Raw genomic sequence first — 16,739 nt, 5'->3', positions numbered from 1 at the left:
ACACTTTTCTAAGATGTATCTGAAGCCAAAAGAATAATTTTCTGATTGTTCTTTATATAAATAGCTGGCAGAATTAATAAAGAGAAATCATACACACACACACACACACACACACACACACAGGATCTCATAGCTGCTGGGGATCTAGGGATTGAACCCACGACCTTGTGCTTGCTAGACAAGTGCTCTACCATTGAGCTTCATCCCCAGTCCTTTTTGATTTTAAGACAGAGTCTCTCTAAATTGCTGAGGCTAGCCTCAAACTTGTGATCCTTCTCCCTCAGCCTTCCGAGTAGATGGGATTACAGGTGGGTGGCACTGCACCCAGCTCTTTTCTTTCTTTTCTTTTTTTTTTTTTTTTTTTTGTAGCATTAGGGATCAAACCCAGGGCCTTGCACATGCTAGGCAAGCACTCTATCACAGAGCTACATGCCCGGCTCTTAAACCAGATTTTCTGTCAAATCCATATCTTTTTGTCTTCTGTTGTGATGGGGGACTTTATTGTGCCCAGGCACAGATATTCCAAATTTTCATTTCAGAATTAAAAGCAAGAGTATATTTATTAAGTTGAACCATATGAAATCGCCAATGTTCAAAAGCTCTGGGGCCACAGAAATGGCAATTTCAAATGGGTTGACCCAATGTACCTCTGAATTGCCAATGACTGAGCTAATTTGGGCAAAGAATGTCCCTTGACTAAGGGGAAAGTGACCTTTCTAGTGAGTAAATTAGTTTTTTCACCATGGACAAGCATCACATGACTTTCTAGAGAAGGCTCCCCACATGCCAGACTCAAGGGCCTGCAAAGCTCCCAGGTGGCTGGGAAAGCTGCTTCCTTCTGGGAAGACACTGGGTTCTCAGATGGGACTGCTCATCTCCACAGCCACCAGCCGTGGGCTAATTGCCAGAAAGAAGCATAAACTGGAACAAAACTACTTTCACACCTCCCTGGAGCCCTCAGCCTTGCCCTGTGGTGCAGGGGTGGGCAGTGCTCACCATGGGAACCGCTGAGGCACCAGGGCTGTTTCCCATGAGGCTTTCCAACTCCTCTTTGCTCCTTCTTTCCCATGTTCTCCAGTCCTGCCTGTTCAGCCCCCATGCGCAGCTACAGTTACATCTTGTGGGGAGTGGGAGGGAGGAGGTCAGTCCTCCCCCACGGAGAGGAATTGGGGCAGGGGGCGGGGGGAGTGGAGGAGGCCGAATTCAGAGGAAGAGCTGTGTCTGGGGAAAGATGTGGCACTGATACAGAATGACCCATTTAAAAGGGCCATGTGAGGCAGCCCTGTGCTCTGGGGCTTTCTGCAGACTGAGCTGTGTGTGAACACACGTGCACCAACACACACTCTCCAGGCTCTCCCGTTCACGCATGCTTCCCACACCCAGGACCTCTCTCTGAGCACTCAGAGCACTCACGGGAAGTGGAAGTTGCCAGAATCCAGGCCAAGAGCAAGAGCAGTAGGGCTCCCTCCCTCTCCCTCTGCCTCCCCCCACCCTCTCCACTTAAAAAGGAGACAGTGGTGGGAAAAGAAGGGGTGGTGTTGCCAGTGGGGAAGGTAAGAACAAGACAAATCAAGAAGAAAACATGAATTTAAGACTGCCCCAAACTGCTGTAACTGAGCGGTCACACGATTGTCACACAGGGAGATGGTGATGAAGGACGAGCGGGGTGGGGGGGGGGTGCCCGAGGGCCCCAGAGGGAGGCTAAGCCTTTTCTGGACACTGTTTCTTCCTTCACCAAAAATTCAGCAGGTGCCATCTAAAGCATGAGCCCAGCCCTGTGCCAGGTACAGGGGGCGGGAATAGATGCATAAGGCCTGCAGGTGCTGGGGCAGCCGGGCGTGGGGCAGGGCAGCCAAGCATGGCCAGGGAGTCTCTCTTCCACCTCCAAACTCAGGTGTCCTTCACACAGGAGGGTTTGGACAACCTCTATCAGGCTCTTCCCAATTCTTGCCCTGCAGGTTGAGTCTAGTCTGAACCCACCCTGGCCTCTTCCAGGAGGACTAGAGACATTAGGTTAACATTTATTTTCAGTGATTATTCTTTGTGTGTGTGTGTGTGTGTGGTGCTGGGGATGGAACCCAGGGTCTTGTGCATGTAGGCAAGCACTCTGCCAACTGAGCTGTATCCCAGCCTGATTATTCTTACTTTACCTCATTTATTACGTATCATTTCATTCCATGGACAGAAATCGAGGCCCAAAGAGATTAAATAAGTTGTCCAAGGTCACCCTCTAGGAAGTGGGTCACTGGGAGTCAGATTCAGGCTGTCTGGCTCCAGAGCCCCTCCTCTTACCCATCACACGGCACTGCCCTTCAGGAAGAGGCAGAGGAGAGTGGGAAACCGGAGGGTGCTCCACCACATGAAGGGCTAGCATAGGGGAACAACACTTGATTGGCTGTCAGGAGATGTGGCTTCAAGTCTTGGTTTTTGCAACCAATTTGGTTATGACTTTGGACAAATCACTTAACCTCTCAGAACCTCTTTTCCTATTTGATACTTTTGGTGAAATAATCTCTAAGGCCCTTTGACTTTTTAACGAACATTTGACAAACAAGGCATTCCAAAGATTGTACACAGCAGTGGCTTAATTTTAACACTTATTTCTAAGTCACTGAATGGAAAAGAGTTGGGTACATTCATAGGCCAAGGCAAAGTTATGGAGAAAATATAAATTGGTATGGGAGGGACTCCACTGAGATGGGCCTGTGGAGGGGGAAGGGCATTTGTGAACCCTGCTCCCATCCAGCTGGCACTTGACAGGTCTGGGCTGGGCCAGCTCCAGTGGATTAATGGCCAGGTCCAGTGGCAGCAGAAGAGAGGAAGGGAGACATGTGGGAACAGAAGGGTCTCACCATGACGATGTTTGCCAGATGGGCAGAGACGAGAGCATACACCCCTCCGGAAGAGCCCACTACCGGTGCGGTCATGTCAGCCACAGACACAGCCAAGGACCCTGGTTCAGAAAAAGAGAAGGAGTTCATAAGAATGCTGGACTTGGTTGCCCACCCCAGCCCTGGTCCTCCGAGTCAGCTGCCTGGGCAGAAAGACCCTATAGCAAGAGGCTCTATCTCCTCTTCCTTTAATACTAGGTTGCCTTGGAGCTTCCTATAGATTTCCCAGAGGATTGGTGTATGGCTGAAAAGACCACTTGGTTCAGCCTATTCATTTTACAGGTAGAAAACTAAGACTCCAAGAAGGGAAGTGACCTGCCCAAGATGGAACTTGGGTTATGACCCGTATCACCTGCCTCTCATCATAGCCTCTGCCTAACACTGAGGTGGCACTGGGGTTGGGAACAGCAGTGAAACCAATAACAGCAGTTATCATGGAAACAGCTGCCCCGCAGTGAACACTGGGTCAGACCCTGAAGACCACCCTTTGATGCAGGTTCTAATGGCCTTGATTTAGAGATGAGGAAAGGCTCTGAGCCCAGAGATCCCTGGTGGGAAGTGCTGGACCCAGGATTTGAGCCAGGTCTGCCTGATACAAAACCCAAAAACCCATATTCCTCTGAAAGACCCCCAGACCCTCAAATCCCCCGTCCAAAAGAACTAGCGTCACACTGGCTGCAAAAGCAAGAGGCAAGTTTATTAATACACAGGCGCCTGCGGGTGCACAGCAAAACCTCAGCCGAAGCTTTGGTGAACTGGCACACCGGGCTTTGGGGTACAGATCTTTTATAGGGAAAAAGGAGTTGTTTTCCACCTAGCACAATAACAGGTGTTTTTGAATCCAGCATACACGTCACTTAAAGGGTAAACTTGTTTTTCACTATGATAAACTTGTTTTTCACTATGATAAACTTATTTTTCACTATGATAAACTTATTTTTCACTATAGGTTCCCGAAAAACTCATTAATCTCATAGGTTTACATTTTGTTTCCTCCCTGTTCCCGCTTATGATCCCAGTTTGCTCAAGCATGTCCTGTGATGTGGGCAGGGTGCCCTTTCTAACAGGTTATGTGGTGAGCTCACCTGTTTACTGCATACTTTCTACTTTTCATAATCGGGCCTTAGGTTATGGGGCTGGGGTCTTTCACCTCTTTCTTTCTTTCCTTCTTTTTGGAGTGTTGGGGATCAAACCCAGGGCTTCATGTCCACTAATCAAGCACTCCACCATCGACCTATGTCCTAGCCCCAAATCTGTGGTCTTGACCAAAGCCAGTGCTCTTGGCAGTCACCTTCCAACCTGGTACAAGAGGCTGTCCCTGCCTTCCCCATGGATCCTTCTAATGAGCTGCATCTAGAAACCTGCAGAGCTTCACCACCCACCTCTCTCCAGCTGAGCTAAATCACAAAAGGCCAACAGAATCTCCCAAGTAGGGCTTCTCTGGAGGAAAAAAAATGTCCTTGAAAAGTCCCCCAGGAAGAAAAAGAGATGATGTCACACCCTCTGGGGGAAAGGGAGGTCTACAGTTCTCTTGGTTTAGGGGATGACAAACTTTTGTCCTGGAGGAGGGAAGCTGGGCAGAGAGGAGATGGGAAATTTATTGTTCTGGTCTCATTTAAGTGTGATCAATGCTTTGGCTTCCAGGGAAGGACACAAGAGACTAAAAATAACTAGGAGGTAGAGCCCACGGCATAGAGGATGAGCTGTGGCTGGCCTGGGTGAGTGTGCAGAAATCACCACTGGAAAATGCCCGCAGGCTCATGAGCCAATTAGCCACCGGAGAGAGGGGGGCACTGGCAGAAAGCAGAATTCTGCAGGCTCCATAGGGTGGAGGATCCCTTTGGAAGAAAACTGGGCCTAACCCAGGAACAAGGGCACCCGACCATCTGGACCTGGACACAGAGAGCTAGCTGCCTGACCTTGACGTGGTCAGGTCACCTGCCTCTGCCCAGCTCTCTCAAGTCTCCTGCATTCACTGAGATCCTTCAGGGAAGGAAGGAAACCCCACTACCAATTCCTAGGTCTCAAGGGAGATGTCATTGCTGGGAGGAGTGGGAGGGGGACCAAACTGAGGACTCCCAAGTCCTTCTCCCCTCCCAGGGCAACTATAAATCTTTCTTCCTGCCTTTCATGCCTTCCCTCCGGCTTTAATTAGGTATTGATCTATTGTCAGATAACTTTCTTTTCTTTTACTTCTTCGTTGTCTTCTTTTTTTTAATGGCCTCTACGGGGTCAGCCATATATAACAAGAAGGAAGAAAAAAAAATCCCAGGGTGGCAAACAAACAGGCAGCAGGATCTGCATGACAAAGGATTCCCACGCTCTCTCCTGGAGCACCGTCTGAGAAGGCTGCATTGCAGGGCTGCACAGGGCTGGCTGCCCAAGCCTCTCCTCACTAATTACCATTTGGACAGAGGAAGCCCCAGCCTCCCTGGGCTGGCTCCTTTCCTCCCGCAGGTCCTAGCAAACCTGCTCTCTCCTCCCGCCCAGCCTGGTCTACCAGGGGCCCAAAGGCAGGAGTAAGGGCAACTCCAGGCCTGGGAGGGCGCTTGCCAGGGTCAAGCCTGCACAATGCTGACCTTTCCCTCACCCAACCCATGGTTTAGAGTACTGACCCCAGAGCCAGGGGTCAATTTGGGATGTTGGCAGGAATAAGGGATGGTGGTGCAGCTGGCTAGCTGTATGACCCTGGACTCTCTGGGCTTTAGTTTTCACATTTACAAAATGAAGAGGTCTAAGGCTTTCCAAATTGCAAGCAGTGAAATCTCCTTTTCAAAAGAAACCTTTCCAGGGGACCCTTAACACATGAAGGGAATTGCTTAGACTGAATGGGGTGGGGTCTGGATAGAAAAGCTTGCCATTCAATGGAGGGTCCTGGAGCATTCCTTCCAGAGAGGAAATTCAATGATCCCAGGTCTGTCCCAAGATCCAGGACTAAGGCTGAGATCATGGTTCTGGAACCTTGAAGGTAATTATCTAGCCCCACCTGCCCAGACCTTCCTAAGGCTCCTACAGATCAGTCAGGGACTAGAGAGACGGGCATCAGACACAAACAGAGGGATGTGTGCATATAAATAAAGTAATAGGGGGGCTGGGGATGTGGCTCAAGCGGTAGCGCGCTCGCCTGGCATGCGTGCGGCCCGGGTTCGATCCTCAGCACCACATACCAACAAAGATGTTGTGTCCGCCGAGAACTAAAAAATAAATATTAAAAATTCTCTCTCTCTCACTCTCTCTCCTCTCTCACTCTCTCTTTAAAAAAAAAATAAAAATAAATAAATAAATAAAGTAATAAAGGCCACCAGGGGCAGGACATGAGGGCCAGGCAGGGTTCCTTCATAAGCACTGTGAACCTCATGGATGACACATTCATAAGGCCAGTACAAATTCCAAGGAGGTTGTGGGGACAGAGAACTGGAAAGAACTGCAAACTAGAGTGACATCTATTCTCTACACCGAAGCAGACTAAGGGGCAGGTTTTACTCAGGGCCACATGTTTTCCCAAAAAAAAAACAACATTCTGGGTCCATGGTGACCTCACCATAAGGCACAGGTGTAGTAATTTAGGTTGGAAAGTTTTAAGGCAGGTGTTCTCCAGCATCTCCCTTGGCCATTAAAACAATCCAAACAACAACTGGCAGAACAACTACCTTTAAGCAATGTAACTTTTTTTTTTTATTTTACATATTTTTTTTAATTGCCAATGGAGCTTTATTTTATTTACTTATATGTGGCGCTAAGAATGGAACCCAGTGCCTCACACATGCTAGGCAAGCACTCTACCACTGAGATACAACCCCAGTCCCTAAGCAATGTAACTGTATTCACGTATTCTTCATTTACTTTACAAATATTTATTGCCTAACAGGTGCCAGGCTCTGGGGATGTACATGTGGCTTAAAATCCATATAATCTATAATAAAAGGTTGATGATGTATCGAAAGTCCTGGTTTTCAAAGTACTTAGACTGTCAGCTCCATAATTCTTAGCCATAAACAAGTGACATATTCACATCAGATGTTGGCTAGAAGCACAGGGCTCCACCCCAGTTCTACTACTACTAAGCTTGGCAAATAGAATAAGCCATTTAACCTCACTGACCTGCAGGTAGCGTAGGGGTGACAACACAGGACTGTTGTGAATATAGGTGATGGCATACATAAACAGTCTTTATCACATGGCTGGAGCACCATCTGTACACCCCGGAAGTCAGCCTCCATGTTACAAAACAAGAGGGCCTTGGGTTTGGAATGCTTTCATTCAGCAGGAATTAGAGACATTAGGGCGGAGGGCCAGATTCCTATTAAGGCCTCCCTTGATTTCTTTCTTTCTTTCTTTTTTATTATTATTATTATTTTTGTATCTGGGATTGAACTCAGAGACAATTACTGAGCCCCATCCTCAGCCCTATTTTGTATTTTATTTAGAGACAAGGTCTCACTGAATTGCTTAGTACCTCACTTTCGCTGAGGCTGGCTTTGAACTTGCAATCCTTCAGCTTCCTAAACTGCTGGAATTACAGGCTTGAGCTACCTTGCTGGCTCGCCCTTGATTTCTGATAATAAATTACCTGCACAAAGGACAAGGCCTACCTTCTGGTTCTCTTCATACTGTGGTAGTGTTTAAAGGGTGTAAGCCCAGCTCTACCATGTGCAGTCTGTGTCGTCTTGGGGGTCACTTATCTATGCTTCTTCTTCATCCCCCCCCCCTCGATGTTGGGGATTCAATCAACGGCCTTCCACATATTATTTTAAAACAATTTTTTCCCCTTTCTTTTTTGCAGTACTGGGGAATCAAACCCAGGGCCTTAAGCATGCTAGGCAAGTGTTCTACCACTGAGCTATATCCTCAGCCTCTAGGGACTGCCCACACATTAAACACTTTAACCACTGAACTGCACCCCTAGAACCTAAGCTGGGGTTTCTGTATCTGCACCAGGTGGAGAGTCCTGGTACCTGCCCTGTGTGGTGGGTTGTGAGGATTAATTACAGCCTCACATGGGAGGCACTGATAACTACCGGCTATCCAGTTGAAGTCCAGCTATCTACAAAAAGGTTCCCTCTTAGAGGAGGGGAATGGAGGTGGAAGAGGGGGACCAGCCCAGGCAGATCAATTAACTCAATCCTGGAGATCAATGACGTGGCGACCAGAATGCCCTTTGGTCTGGATCAATGACTCCAACAGAACACAGCGTGCCCTTGGCTGGTAGCTACAGCCCCACACCCTCACATTTACTTGATGAGCCCTGTGCTTAAGTCTGTGTAGCTTCCCACTCTGCAGTGACATCACTGGGAAGTGATTTCCGCACTGTCTCCTACCATGTGTCATCTGTTTTGGGTGAGGTCTGAGTCATTTTGAATCTTATTTCTGTCTTCCAGGTTATTGGCATTCCCGTCTAATTGACTGCGAACTGCAAGTGTTACGAGTGTCTTCCCTGTTCCTCTCTATTTAACATCTGGGACTCTGGGTATGGAAAAAGTGGTTATAAATCCCCAGATGTCAGGATGGGGGGTGTGGGTGGCTGAACAAATCTGGAACATAGAGGTGCTCACCGGCATTTTTTTTTTTTGTTTTTGGTACTGGGGATTGAACCCAGAGACTCCCTACCACTGAGCCACATCCCCCAGACCTTTCTATTTTATATTTTGAGACAGGGTATCGATAAGTTGCCAAGGCTGTCCTTGAATTGCACCATGGACTTTATGAGAGACCTAGTAGCTGCTGGATTCTGGGAAGGGCAGTAGGTGCTGTCCAAGGTGGAAGGTTCTGGCCACCCACAGGAGAGATGGAGATGGTGTGGGGAGAATCTCCTAGGACCAGCCCCATGTGTGTGTGGGGGTTAGGACCCTTCCCTCTTCAATTTGTAAGACCACATCAGTCACCACCAAAGGGTCCCTGCCTGCCTGTGGTTTACAAGGCTGAAGCTGCCCCACTCTCCTAATGGCGACTTTAATGCCACTCAGAAAGGATTAAGATCTTACTTAAACATACACACAAAGCTCCCTTGGGTACAGCTGTCAAGCTGAAGAGCTGAGGCGGCAAACCTTGCTTAAAAAAAAAAAAAAAATAGAAAGCCAGCAATAAAGTTGGAAACTTCACAAGGGAAGCCAGATGAGTGAAACCGGTCCTAAAAAAAAAATCAGCTCTGGTCTCCCCACTCTCTTGCCCCGTCCCTGCTCCCACAGGCAGAACAGGAAGAAGGCAGAGGCCTGACTCCTCCAGAGGGGAACGAGAGCCACTGCCTCAAGGGCCAGATTCTTCTGTCCGCGGTGGGTCAGTCAAGGGGTCTGTGGCTGGCAGAGGAAGAGACAAGACTTCCTTTTGGTTTCGAGTGCTACCTACCTTGGCCAGGCAGGTGCCGCCTCTACCCACACCTCTGATGCCCTCTCAGTGATCTGGCTGCACCCTTGCAGATTATGCAGCACCCTTATTCCATTTGTTGCCTCACTCCAGCCCCGCAGGAACCCTACAGGCAGATCTCATTAGTTCCCTCTTCAAACTTAACAGGACCAAGAGAGGTTCCCACATGGCAGGGCAGAAACTAAAAGCCATCAGCCAGTTCCAAATCCTGCCCTCTCCCCTTTACCATGACACACCTCCCGCTCCAGGTGGCTGTCCCCCTTCCAGCCCCCCAGAAATAGAAGAGTCTGCCTCAAGGACAACCCTCTGAGACAGGAGCTTTAGTGATGAGGAGCCTGTGTGCGCTCTGGAAGCCTGGGGCTGATCACACCCATCAGACCACGGTCCACCCTCCCTCAGCCCACCTGGTGAGGCTTACCCCTTGGACACGGGGCCCACATGCCTACCTGCCACGACACCGGCCACGTACACAAGCCCAATGCGGGTCGCTCCGTGCACCATCTCCAGAGGCACCCCCACCAGCAGCTGCAGCACCACGTTGAGTGCCAGGTGTTCTACCCTGTGACAGACCATATCCATTCATTCATTCATTCGACACTGTGTGCCCAGATGCTGGGGATCCAGGAGGGAAGAACACTGTCTCTACCTTTGAGGAGCTCACGATCTGGGAGGAGGAATGACAATGCAGACAGACCATCTTGGAAAGAGTGGCCCTTCCAGTGGACAGAAGCACATGGACAAGGTGGTGACTGGCAGTATCTGCACCTGCCACCATGAGAGGGACTAACCACATCTAGCAGCTCCCATGGGTCCATGCATGAGAAGCCACAGCTCAGAGAAGGCAGTAACTGCCTTAGACAGCTAGCTAGTGGCTAGCTCTCCAATCTACCTGACTGCTCCCTTCATTCACCAGGCCCTGTGGTCACTTTGGCTCTCTCTCGTATTTGTGTGTGTGTAGTACTGGGATTGAACACAGGGCCCCTCACATGCTTATTTTTTTTTTTTTAAAGAGGAGAGGGAGAGGGAGAGAGGGAGAGAGAGAGAATTTTTAATATTTATTTTTTAGTTTTCAGCGGACACAACATTTTGTTTGTATGTGGTGCTGAGGATCGAACCCAGGCCGCACGCATGCCAGGTGAGCACGCTGCCGCTTGAGCCGCATCCCCAGCCCCCCCCCCCACATGCTTATTAAGCGCTCTGCCACTGAGCCACATCCTCAGTCCTTCTCTATTATATTTTTTAAAATTTATTTATTTGTTCTAACTTGTTATACACGAGAACTGATATTGAAAGAAATAAGTCTCAAAATAAGTGCAAGTATTAAAGAGATCTCCTGTAATTTAGTAATTTAAATCTTTCCTTTGAAGTCTTATAGGGGAGCTGGGATTGGTGTCACACACCTGTAATCTCAGCTACTTGAGAAGCTAAGGCAGGAAGATCTCAAGTTCAAGGCCAGCCTTGGCAACACAGCAAGACCCTGTCTCAAAAATTAAAAAAATCGAGGGCTGGGGATGTGGCTCAAGCGGTAGCGCGCTCGCCTGGCATGCGTGCGGCCCGGGTTCGATCCTCATCACCACGTACAAACAAAGATGTTGTGTCCGCTGAAAACTAAAAAATAAATATTAAAAAATTATCTCACTCTTTTTAAAAAAAAAAAAAAGTTACTTAAAAAAAAATTTAAAAATCAAGTTGGGTGTGGTATTACACGCCTGTAATCCCATCAGCCCGGGAAACTGAGGCAGGAGGATCATAAGTTCAAAGGCAGCCTTAGCAATTTAGCAAGGCACCAAGCAACTCAGTGAGACCCTGACTCTAAAATACAAAAAGGAGGGCTGGGGATGTGGCTCAAGCGGTAGCGCGCTCGCCTGGCATGCGTGCGATCCGGGTTCGATCCTCAGCACCACATACCAACAAAGATGTTGTGTCCGCCGAGAACTAAAAAATAAATATTAAAACATTCTCTCTCTCTCTCTCTCTCTCTCCCCCTCCCCTCTCTCACTCTCTCTAAAAAAATAAATAAATAAATAAATAAAATACAAAAAGGACTGGGGATGTGGTTCAGTGGTTGAGTGCCCCCCCCAAGTTCAATCCCTGGTACCCCCCCCCAAATAAAATAAAAAATTGAGCCAGGCACGGTGACATATGCCTGTAATCCCAGCAACTTGTAAGACTGAGGCAGAGTTGTGAGTTCGAAGCTGGTCTCACCAACATAGCGAGGCCTTGAGCAACTTAGGGAGACCCTGTCTCAAAATTTGAAAAAAAAAAAAAAAGGGCTCAGGATGTGGCTCAGTGGTTAAGTGCCCCAGGTTTAGTTCTGGTACCTAAATGAATAAATAAATAGTGCTGGGAATGAAGCTTAGTGGCAGAGCACCCCAGGGTTCAATCTCCACTAGAGGCAAAAACAAACAAACCCCAGAGAAGAAAATGACCTGTGGAGGAGGTTTCTTCCTCGTGTAAAAAGGGTCCTTCCACTCTGACACTCTCCAGGGAGTTTTATTTTTTGAGGGGAGAGAGACCCCAAGCTTCCTTACTCTGTGAATGCCTTTCACTGCACACTCCTACTCATCTGGGGCCACATCGTGTCGCCAAAAGCACAGGGTGTCTAGACAAGTCCATGTATTACCAGAAAAGATCGTAACATTACTATTATTAAATCAATGCGTGGTTTTCAAGTTTACAAAGCATTTTGACATCCATTATCTCATTTAAACTGAGCCTACAGCACATGGACAGCTCCCCAGGGACGGTTCCAGTTATGGTGTAACAGTCCATAACAAGGAGGCTGGGCCCTGGCCCTGGTCACAGCCCTACTCCTGGTCTGCAGAGCCCTGCCTGAGCTACATGGAGGACACACATGGGCACCTGCTTATTCAGGAGGGCACCTGTGAGGTAGCTCAGACAGGCTGGACATGTCTTCTATTCCCAACAAGCTAGAATCTTCTATCCTCTACGGACTGGGCTAGCAAAAGGATTCTGTGGAGATGAGAAAGACCAGGAAAACTCACTGGAAAGAGGCTGGTGACAGGGGCACAGTCACTGAGCTTAGAGATTTTCCGGGGCCCTCATTTCACAGCCTAAGAACCTGAGACTAGAAGAGGCCAGGTGAGGAAAACCCGGGGCTCCTACTCTTTCTTCTCCACATGATGACTTTTGGATTCCTAGGCTCACAGGGTCTCTGAATAATAGGTCACCTTGCTGGGACCTCCCTAAGTACTGGCCAGCTGTTCCTATCTCTTGTCTACTATACCCACACCCAGAGCCCTTTCCTCAAAACCCACAGACCTGGAGAATCCCCTCAGGCTCTCCCTGACAGGCAAGGCCTCCTGAGAAGCAACTGTTGGCAAAAGGCCCAGGGCCACCCTGGGGGCCTCAGTGGAGGACATCTGTGCCCTATCTGCCGCAGGACACTGCTCTTAGCACCAGGAGGCAAAGAAAGGGGAGAGGTGGCTTTGGAGGCATTGGCTTTTCTTCTCCCTTCTTCTGTGGGGCCAGGAAAGGTCAGAGGGCAGCCCTGAAAATAAAGCTTGTAGTCAGTCCCACCCCACGTGCAGCCACAGGCTTGGGGAGCCCAGGCAGGAAAACCTCAGTTTCTGTGGTCTCTGGAGATGGATTCATGAGAAGCTGAAGTATGATACCCCCGCCCTCTGCTCCTCAGCCCCGTGCAGGACAGGACTGGCAGGGGAACAGCCTCAACCAATGGTCCTTCTTGGCTGAGAATGGTGACATGCCTCAGCAATTACATTGAAGTATTCCTCACCCTAGAGCAACCTCTCGAGCAGGGGCAGCAGCTAGGGGTGGGCTCTTGTTCCTGCTATGGAAGGATCTAGGGCTTGGGGGATCTTCCCATTTCCACCCCAACTCAGGCATCCCTAGGCGTTTTCCCAGCTAGGAGTGAGCTCCTTCACTACATGGGAGGGGCTGCAGGAGACCCCACCAAGGCTGGTGCCTGGGGTCTCTGTTTTCCCAACTTGGGGCTTCTACCCTAAGAACATTCTCCGGCCAAGATTGCTGCTGTTCTGGCATTTGGACCCGGGTGGTCACCTGAACTGCTCGTGAGTCCTTATCCTACGGTAAGAAGTGCCAGTGAGAGGGGCTGGGGCTGGGGCTCAGTGCCACCACGCTTACCTAGCATTGGGTGGTGCTGGGTTCCATCCTCAGCACCACATAAAAAATGAATAAATAGCCGGGCGCGGTGGCACACACCAGTAATCCCAGCAGCTCTGGAGGCTGAGGCAGGAGGATCCTGAGTTCAAAGCCAGCCTCAGAAATGGCAAGGTGCTAAGCAACTCAGTGAGACCCTGTCTCTAAATAAAATATAAAATACGGCTGGGGGTGTGGCTCAGTGGTTCAAGTGCCCCTGAGTTCAATCCCCAGTACATAAAAAAAAAAAAGAATGAATAAATAAAATAAAGGTATCAAAAAAAAAATGCCAATGAGGGCTGGGGTTGTGGCTCAGTGGTAGAGCGCTTGCCTAGCACGTGTGAGGCACTGGGTTTGCTCCTCAGCATCACATAAAAAATAAATAAAGGTATTGTGTCCAACTACAACTAAAAAATAAATATTTTTTTAAAAAGTGCCAATGAGAAATGATTGCACTATAGTCCCAAAAGAGGGCATGGGGCTCTGTAAACAGAAATTATGAATATTTCCAAAGTTCCTCAGAAGACCCTCTCCACACATGGAGACCACTTTGGGAAGAAGGTGATTCTAATAAATTATTCCTTTATTTCACTAATGGGGACACTAACACATACATGAGCCTGGCAGCTGTTCCTATGTCCCTCTTTGCCTTGGCTACCAGGAGCCCAGAACAAACTTTCAACCTACCTCTAGCAAACACACAGACTCGTGTGCTGTGCGAGTCTGCGCTAATCTCTCCTCTGGCTTTTTCGCGTTCCCCTGTTTTCCCTTTCCCACACACTCTCAATAACTGACCTGTGCATTTTGGCATTAGATAAGCTTCAAGCAGCCATCTCAAATCCTGTATCCAAGTGGATAAAAATAAACTAAAAAATCAATTTCAGGGTCTCAGGGGATGTAGCTCAGTGGTAGAGCACTTGCCTAGCCTGTTCAAAGTCGTGGGTTTGATCCCCAGTACTGCCAAATTATGTGTGTGTGTGTGTGTGTGTGTGTGTGTGTGTGTGTACAATTTTCAACCCCAGTGTTTGGACCATTTCCCTTTAGGGACTCTTCACCGTACAAGGAAGACAGGAGCTCACCCTGCATGCATGAAGATGTATGTCAGGTAGCGCCAAGCCTGTGCTCGGAGCCGGGGGTGGTAAACCAGGGAGTTCTTCAGGTAACGAGGATGGGTCACCTGCAGCACAAACTGATTCAGTGAAACTCCATTGTAGATGAAGAAGGCAACCTGGATGAAGCACAGAATAGAAAGGACCTGTCACTAGGAATGGAGCTGCCCAGGACCCATCCGTGTGCTGATGGACACTGGGAACCACGCCAGGGGTTCCTTCCTCAGAAAAGGAAAGACACCTCACAGCCAGCACCTCACTCAATGGCCAACCAGGCCTCAACCTACTTCTGGTTGATCTTTTTGTGTTCAATGCTCCCAACATAGTCACATGGTGTCTTTGCCACAATTCCTACACAGGCAGGTTTGGAGGATTTTAACTGTAATTCTAATAATCATTCACTCACCCATTCCATGTAGTATTGTAGGGACTGGGGATGCAGCTCAGTGGTAGAGTGCTTGCCCAGTACCACACACACACACACACACAAAAAAAAAAAAACATTATGGTGAAATCCGCATATAATCTACCATCTATTTACCATCTTAACCAGTTTTTCAGTGTACAGTTTGGTAGATTCACATGTGCTACTGTCACCACCATCCATCCACAGAACTCCTTTCATCTTGCAAACCTGAAACTCTACACCCACTGAACACCAATTCCCCATTCCCCTCACTACAACCTTGGACAACTACCATTCCTCTTTCTGTGTCCATGAGCATGACTTCCTAACTGTCTCATATATATGGAATCACAAGTCCTTCTCCTTCTGGGACTGGCTTATTTGACTGAGCATGTCCTTCCTCTTAAGGGCTAAATAATACTCCATTGTATGGGTCTATCACATTGTGTTCATCCATTCATCTATCCATGGATGCCTGGGAGGCCTCCACATTTGGGGCTGTTGTGCAGACTGTTCTATGGACATGGGTATACAAATACCTCTTCTTGTCCTTGCTTTCGATTCATTTGGTATACACTCAGAAGTGGAATTGCTGCATTATGTTTAATTTTTCAAATAAATGCCAGAGTATTTTCCATAGCGGCTGCACTATGTTATACTGCTACCAACAGTGCACAAGGGTTCTAGTCTCTCCACATCTTCACCAACTGTCTATGTAAGTTGATTCTGCACTTGACAAAAGTGTACCTATTTTTAGGCCCTAAAAGGATATTTATTTTGACTTATTTTTTTTTTTCTGAAACTCTTTTTAAAATGTACCATTTGTGTCCCTGTGTTCTTAGATCATATGAATACCACTTAAGGATGTTTCAGGTTCTGATATGGGCTGAGACAGTGACCTCTTCCTCAGCCATCAAAGGAGATGGTGTTTTCACTCCTATACTAAATGGTCCCAAATTCTTTAAGACTTGGGTCTGCTTTTTATTTTTTAAATATTTATTTATTTATTTATTTTATTGTAGGGGAAGGTACTAGGGTTTGAACTCAGGGGCACTCAACCACTGAGCCACATCCCCAGCCCTATTTTGTATTTTATTTAGAGACAGGGTCTCACTGAGTTGCCCAACAGCTTGCTTTTGCTGAGGCTGGCTTTGAACTTGTGATCCTCCTGCCTCAGTTTCCTGAGACACTAGGATTACAGGCTTGTGCCACCGCACCTAGCTTTATTTATTTATTTGGTACTGAGGATTGAACCCAGTGGGGATTAACCACTGAACCACATCCCTAGCCCTTTTTTTAATTTTTTATTTTGAGACAGGGTCTGAGTTGCCTAAGTCCTCACTAAGTTGCTGAGGCTCACTTTGAACACGAAATCCTCCTGCCTCAGCCTCCTGAGGCACTGGGATTACAGGCATGCACACCACACTGGTTCAGGTCTGGTTTTCAATTTCCTTCTCTTCTGTTGTTTCTCTCACTGCCAGATTGCCAGCTGTTAACTTTTTACTGCTCGCTAGCATTGGGCCCCTGTGTAGTAGCACACCACCCCCCTCTGTGTTCTATTTTCTACCTGTTATGGAATTAGAGAATCAGGTTACTAGAACTGTATGTAAAATAAAAGGCTTGGGCTTTCCCATGAAGGGCTCTGAGATAGTTTATTTCAGCTGTTTGAGCATTTTCCGGTTTCTTCTGAATTAGCAGTTCAAGTTCACACTGAGGTTTCCGGAAATTTGAATCAATTTGGATACATTTAACCCCTCTGGACCAACTTGGGCAAATTATTTGAATTCTCTGGTCCTCAGTTTCCTTATCTGGAAATGGTACCTAGATTTCCAG

General features: G+C 48.0%; 1 protein-coding gene across 2 annotated transcripts in view; it reads right to left on the bottom strand.

Moving 5' to 3' along the window:
- Positions 1-16,739, bottom strand: part of RHBDL3 (rhomboid like 3) — a 49,255-nt gene that overhangs the window by 9,982 nt on the left and 22,534 nt on the right. For both annotated transcript variants that reach the window (XM_081272200.1, XM_081272201.1), the window contains 3 exons: positions 14,471-14,619; positions 9,698-9,810; positions 2,853-2,953 (listed from right to left, as the gene is read on the bottom strand). In XM_081272200.1, coding sequence (XP_081128326.1) covers positions 2,853-2,953; positions 9,698-9,810; positions 14,471-14,619 — 363 coding nt within the window. The remainder of the gene's footprint in view (positions 1-2,852; positions 2,954-9,697; positions 9,811-14,470; positions 14,620-16,739) is intronic.

The sequence above is a fragment of the Spermophilus citellus genome, assembly GCF_964194105.1.
Source record: "Spermophilus citellus genome assembly, chromosome: 17".
NCBI classification, from domain to species: Eukaryota; Metazoa; Chordata; class Mammalia; order Rodentia; family Sciuridae; genus Spermophilus; species Spermophilus citellus.
Note: the sequence above shows the minus strand (reverse complement) of the source record. Positions and strands in the feature narration are given on the sequence as shown.